Here is a 7,242-nt window from a genome sequence, read left to right on the forward strand (position 1 = left end):
AATTTTTGTAATACTTTTCCCATACCGGATGCTTTGGAAATATTGCACGTGGGAGTCTCGATGATTTGCATGTTTAATGGGAACTTCAGAGCTGAATGCGCAGTCCTTCCACCTGGTAACAATGTCGCAGCTATTCCAGACGAAGCAAGAGCTAAGGCTATGTCATTTTTTGATCGAACCGTTGTTAGAATCGATCTAATGAGGAATGTTTTCCCAGTTCCTCCTGGCGCATCCAAGAAGAAGGTCCCCCCAACTCCGTCATTTATCATTTGCATTATGCGGTCATAAATGCCTTTCTGTTCAGCGTTAATTTGGGAATGTTTGATTGGACATATGACTGAAGATCACCAATGTTGTAACTCTGTTCACGGCGTAAATCCACATCAAATGAAGCAATCGCAACTCAGGTGGGTGCTGACATTCCCAATTGACTAAGAACTTTATTTGCAATAGCTAAGCACTTGTCTTCAATATTTATCAATGCTTCGTTGTAAATGCCTTCTGTAAATTCCATGGTCATATTGGCATTTTCTAGGCGTACTCTATGCAAAAGATCCTCAGCCATATGCGATCGATATCTTTCCCATAACTCTGAAGGAGATGAAGGGAAGCAAGCGGCCAATATAATTGCGAATAATGCGCGAATTTGGTTTGAATGTGCAGTGTTGCACGCGTCATTAATACATATATCCCACTGTTGGCCGTTTTCTAATAAATTCAGAGCTTGACACGCAGCGCGGAAAGTGTCATGTGCGACGCCATCAACAATTTTCAATTGCTGAAAATAGGACCAGGCACATTTACCAATAGCATGCGAAGGAAAAAACATTCATCTTGATTGGGATGCACTGTATAAAGTCTACCAATTGTATTTTCTCTGAAAATGCCAGGTTGACCGTCGACTGGCTCCCTCGTCTGCGTCGTACGAATACTTTTTTAGTTACATTCCACGTGTAATAAGAGGGAACTTCTTAATACATCAATGTTCTGGCGAAAGCGTCTTCCTGGCTTAAGGTGGAAAAAGCAGTCAGAGTTGTACCAGGTGTATTAAGGGCCCTTTGTTGCACATTTGAATCTGTGAAATAAACACGCTGTCCATTCTCTAAATGTACTGCTAAGTGAACCACAGCTGGATTGCGTTTATGCATGGGAAATGAAAAAATTCGCCATGCAGCCTCATTGCTGCTTATGTATCTTCCAGCCTGGTATTGTGCAATTTCATCGATATCTCGTGCTGCATTTCTGTCACTATTTTCTGATTGCACACTAAAAACTGCCATATCGCTGCCTTTATTTACATACTTACAGATGTATTTAATTGATTTGACGGAATTGCAATATTCTACGTTTACGTGGGCTTTGTATGTTTTTGACAACAGAGACGAATATGGAACAACCCGGTTGTCTACATCAATATCACCATTTTGCATGTGTATAGTTGCCGAATTTCCGCCATTTTCAGTTGATCGTCTCCTATACAGAGGATATCCATCGTCTCCTGTAACTGTGTCGGCTGCGAAGGCTCGAGGATATTGCTTAGAGCATTTCCCGTCTACCATGCATGGTGAATTCGGATTTGGTATACCGCATGGTCGATGTATCATGTTTTTGATAACAACTGTATGCAAATCCTTATCGACGTCGGCCCGTGGAATCTCAGCGCATATCACATCGTCGATTTCATCTGAAGTTATTTTATCGTAGAGCCAGATTAGTATATGCGCATGTGGCAATCCTCTCTTTTGCCAGTCTAATGAATACATCCAGCAGCGCACATATCCAAACACTTCATGTTTCACAATGTAATCCATCAGCGACTTAAGCTTTTGTCTGAAAACACGTGCTATGATGTCATGCCTATCCACGTGTGATTGCCCAGGAAGTAACAGCTGCTCTATCTCGTCCCAAGCTGGATTGCATGTGAAAGTGATAAATAAATCTGGACGCCCGTAATGACGAACATATGACATTGCATCTTGAGCATATTCTTGCATGTGACGTGGACTGCCTATGTATGAAGTTGGCAAAATAGTTAGCTTTCCAACGTTGGTTGTATTACCGTCTTTCACAACTGCATCTCGCAAATGAATGTATTCTTCAGAGCGGAGTTTGGTCTGATTCAAACGGAGAATAGCAAACGTTCCGTTTCAATTTTTGCATACATATCCACAATATACTGGTGAAACAACTGACGACATTTCAAAATATAATTGTCATTAAGCGGATGCGTAAATGTTCATTGAGCTGCACTTTTATTGATTTCTGCACTATTTACTGGATTTATCATTTTTACATTGAAATGATATCCATCGGCACCATCCCAAAAGATAACTGGATATTGTAAAGCATCGTAACAACGGTGAATTTCTGCGACGTTTATCAATTGATCGTTTCTTCGATGGAGAACAATATCTCTAGGTTGGAACTGATCTCCGACTATGACAATTGCTACTTCATCTATAGTTGGAGCATTATATCTCCGGACATGTTCTCCAGCGGGCGTTTTATCTGTGTGAATGACAATCTTGTGGGTATCTGATGGCATCATATCAATTGCCGTTCTGAACAAACGGACCAAATTGTTCCTTTCGTGAAGGAGCTTCTGTAGCTGCGAAATAATGGATCTTCTTAGCTAGGTATGTATTCCACAACGTGCATCGACTTCATCTCTATCATCACCAATGAAGTACATTTGAAGGAATTTATAGTCATTATCTGGGAACGGTAGCAGGGCTTTGTGATATATTTTCCCTTTGATTTTAAAAGTTGGCATGAATTGAGTCGTCACGATTTCCGAACCAAATGACGTCATTTGGAAGCAAGAGTTATATTTCCTGGTGTTCGATAGGAAATGCTTCGATTCAGCGGTAGATCCAGCAAGTAGAGTTTTCAATGGCTCTGGTGGTGCATCATGTTGAGGCAATTTGATTTTTCCGCCAGCGCAACACATCCCTTTCGTTTCATTATTAAACTTTAGAGCCTGGCAGTAGGTAAAGACATGACTCATCTGGCCAATGACAACATGCCGACTTGAACTATAATGAACAGCTGGATTGTACCGGAACGCAAGACGATTGTATTGCAGATTCAGATCAGCTGTTCTTTGGGTTCGTGTTTCAGCTATCCTCACCCTGTCACGTTCATTCCGTTGAGAACGAACCAAATCTGTTGCTGCAGAACGCGACTGATGTGCTCGCAATCGTGCATCCTCAAGCTGGGCTGCTCGTCTTTCTGCTGGTTCCACGTTACGTATCTGGATGGTGCTTAGTCTGTTCCTCTCTTGTACGGATTCCCGCTCTTCCTCAGTCATATTCGAAAGCCGTCTTCTTGATCCTTCTGTGTGGCGAGTGCGACGGCCCAAATTCGATTTTCTGCGAGGTATTATTTCGGCTTTCAGTGGAATAGAAGGAAGGGATAAGATTATAACCTCTTAGGGCTCTCACAGCTCTAGGTTGAAAACCATTACAGAAAGGACAAAAAGTTTAATAACGAAAAATTTTCATTTTGAAAAAGCCAAAAAAATTTATTTAAACTTTTTTCACCTATCTCTCATGGTTCTCATAGCTGCAGCTCGACACCAATGAGACACAGGACAGACAGTATTGAAAGTGGCTAAAAATTAATAATATTAACTAAATACATGAATTTTAATAAATAAGTAAAATATTAGTTAAATGAAATAGTTAAATAATAATTATAAAAAATTAATATTTTTCTGACCATCTCTCAAATAAAACATTTTTTTTTTTTTGTTAATAAACAATATAACTGGGAACAGGTATTGTTTCACATGTGACTGCGGTTGTCGTTAGCTAGTATGACTAGTGTTCCTCTCGCTTCCGGCAGATGGCGCGGTCACTGGTACACTGCTGACCGTTAAAAAAACTGTTTCTCGCGGTCGCGGATATGTGATTGATGCGACAAAAAGATAATAACAATCTTTGATGCGGGTTATATATCCTGCTAAAATTTGAGCTCAATCGGTACAGAACATTTTGAGTTTTTGAAGCGTACACAAACGAACATAATATTTTTATATATAAAGATTATATATATATATTATATAAAGATTATATATATATATAATATATAAAGATTATATATATATCTTTATAAAGATATATATAAAGCTGAAAGCAATGGAAAACTACAGCTGCTTTTTTCCAAGAAGTGGCTCTCTACATTTTCATATAGCAATGATGGAGGCGCCTTCCTTGGTAAAATATTCCGGAGGTAGTCCCCCGTTCGGATCTCCGGGTGGGGACTGGTAAGGAAGGGGTCACCAGAAAATTAAAAAATAACATTCTACGAGTCGGAACGTGGAATGTTAGAAGTTTAAAAAAGGTTGGTAGGCTAGAAAATTTAAAAAGGGAAATGGATAGGATAAATGTGGATGTAGTAGGAATTAGTGAGGTTCGGTGGGAAGAGGAAGGCGACTTTTGGTCAGGTGATTTTAGAATAATTAACTCAGCTTCAAATAATGGGCAGGCAGGAGTAGGTTTCATAATGAACAAGAAGACAGGGAAGAGAATAGAGTATTTCAAAACGCATAGCGATAGAATCATTGTAATAAGGATAAAATTAAAACCTAAAGCGACAACGATTGTTAACGTCTACATGCCTACAAGCGCCCATGATGATGATGAGGTAGAGTGTGTAAACGAAGAGATTGATGAAGCAATTAAACACGTAAAAGGCGATGAAAATTTAATAATATTTGGAGATTGGAATGCAAGCATTGGAAAAGGCAAGGAAGGAAATATAGCGGGTGAATACGGGCTGGGCAAAAGGAATGAAAGAGGGGACCGACTTATAGAGTTTTGCACGAAGTATAATTTAGTAATTGCCAATACCCAATTTAAAAATCATAATAGAAGAATATACACTAGGAAAAAGCCAGGCGATACTGCAAGGTATCAGATAGATTATATCATGGTTAAGCAAAGATTTAGAAATCAACTCGTTGAGTGCAAAACTTACCCTGCAGCAGACATTGATAGCGACCATAATTTGGTGACAATGAAATGTAGATTGGGGTTTAAAAGCCTGAAGAAAAGGTGTCAGATGAATCGGTGGAATTTAGAGAAGCTTGAGGAAGAGGAGGTAAAGAAGATTTTTGAGGAGGACATCGCAGAAGGTATGAGTAAAAAAGATAAGGTAGAAAATGTAGAAGAAGAATGGGAGAATGTTAAAAAGGAAATTCTTAAATCAGCAGAAGCAAACTTAGGCTGAATAAAGAGAACTGACAGAAAATCTTGGGTTTCAGAGGATATATTACAGCTGATGGATGAACGTAGAAAATATAAGAATGGTAGTGATGAAGAAAGTAAAAGGAACTATCGGCAATTAAGAAATGCTATAAACAGGGTGTGCAAACTGGCGAAAGAAGAGTGGATTAAAGAAAAGTGTTCAGAAGTGGAAAGAGAAATGAACATTGGTAAAATAGACGGAGCATACAGGAAAGTTAAGGAAAATTTTGGGGTACATAAATTAAAATTTAATAATTTGTTAAACAAAGATGGTACACCAATATATAATACGAAAGGTAAAGTCGATAGATGGATGGAATATATTGAAGAGTTATACGGAGGAAATGAATTAGAAAATAGTGTTATAGAGGAGGAAGAGGAAGTTGAGGAGGATGAAATGGGAGAAACAATACTGAGATCTGAATTTAAGAGAGCATTAAAAGATTTAAATGGCAGAAAGGCTCCTGAAATAGACGGAATACCTCTAGAATTACTGCGCAGTGCAGGTGAGGAAGCGATTGATAGATTATACAAACTGGTGTGTAATACTAATGAAAAAGGGGAATTTCCGTCAGACTTCAAAAAAAGTGTTTTAGTCATGATACCAAAGAAAGCAGGGGCAGATAAATGTGAAGAATAAAGAAAAATTAGTTTAACTAGTCATGCATCAAAAATTTTAACTAGAATTCTATACAGAAGAATTGAGAGGAGAGTGGAAGAAGTGTTAGGAGAAGACCAATTTGATTTCAGGAAAAGTATAGGGACAAGGGAAGCAATTTTAGGCCTCAGATTAATAGTAGAAGGAAGATTAAAGAAAAACAAACCAACATACTTGACGTTTATAGACCTAGAAAAGGCATTCGATAACGTAGACTGGAATAAAAAGTTCAGCATTTAAAAAAAATTAGGGTTCAAATACAGAGATAGAAGAACAATTGCTAACATGTACAGGAACCAAACAGCAACAATAACAATTGAAGAACATAAGAAAGAAGCCCTAATAAGAAAGGGAGCCCGACAAGGATGTTCCCTATCTCCGTTACTTTTTAATCTTTACATGGAACTAGCAGTTAATGATGTTAAAGAACAATTTAGATTCGGAGTAACAGCACAAGGTGAAAAGATAAAGATGCTACGATTTGCTGATGATATAGTAATTCTAGCCGAGAGTAAAAAGGATTTAGAAGAAACAATGAACGGCATAGATGAAGTCCTACGCAGAACTATCGCATGAAAATAAACAAGAACAAAACAAAAGTAATGAAATGTAGCAGAAATAACAAAGATGGACCACTGAATGTGAAAATAGGAGGAGAAAATATTATGGAGGTAGAAGAATTTTGTTATTTGGGAAGTAGAATTACTAAAGATGGACGAAGCAGGAGCGATATAAAATGCCGAATAGCACAAGCGAAACGAGCCTTCAGTAAGAAATATAATTTGTTTACATCAAAAATTAATTTAAATGTCAGGAAAAGATTTTTGAAAGTATATGTTTGGAGTGTCGCTTTATATGGAAGTGAAACTTGGACAATCGGAGTATCTGAGAAGAAAAGATTAGAAGCTTTTGAAATGTGGTGCTATAGGAGAATGTTAAAAATCAGATGGGTGGATAAAGTGACAAATGAAGAGGTATTGCGGCAAATAGATGAAGAAAGAAGCATTTGGAAAAATATAGTTAAAAGAAGAGACAGACTTATAGGCCACATACTAAGGCATCCTGGAATAATCGCTTTAATAGGGGAAGGACAGGTAGAAGGAAAAAATTGTGTAGGCAGGCCACGTTTGGAATATGTAAAAGAAATTGTTAGGGATGTAGGATGTAGAGGGTATACTGAAATGAAACGACTAGCACCAGATAGGGAATCTTGGAGAGCTGCATCAAACCAGTCAAATGACTGAAGACGACAAAAAAAAAATAAAGATTTATTATAGTGTTAAAAAAATCTCCAACATTCAATTTCGTATTTGAAAACTACTTAAATATGTTTAA

The 7,242-nt window shown here is 37.9% G+C and overlaps 1 protein-coding gene across 1 annotated transcript; it reads right to left on the minus strand.

Annotated features, from left to right (window-relative positions):
• Window positions 1-971: 971 nt before the first annotated feature.
• On the minus strand, window positions 972-1,994 carry LOC142317795 (uncharacterized). The gene has a single exon (XM_075354344.1). The coding sequence runs from the start codon at window positions 1,992-1,994 to the stop codon at window positions 972-974; it is 1,023 nt and encodes a 340-aa protein (XP_075210459.1).
• Between the last annotated feature and the right edge of the window lie 5,248 nt (window positions 1,995-7,242).

This window comes from Lycorma delicatula, chromosome 1 (assembly GCF_047948215.1).
Source record: "Lycorma delicatula isolate Av1 chromosome 1, ASM4794821v1, whole genome shotgun sequence".
NCBI lineage: Eukaryota > Metazoa > Arthropoda > Insecta > Hemiptera > Fulgoridae > Lycorma > Lycorma delicatula.

Excerpts from the sequence above, each read along its gene's own strand:
- LOC142317795 (XM_075354344.1), bottom strand. The coding sequence starts at position 1,994 with ATGCAAGAATATGCTCAAGATGCAATGTCATATGTTCGTCATTACGGG.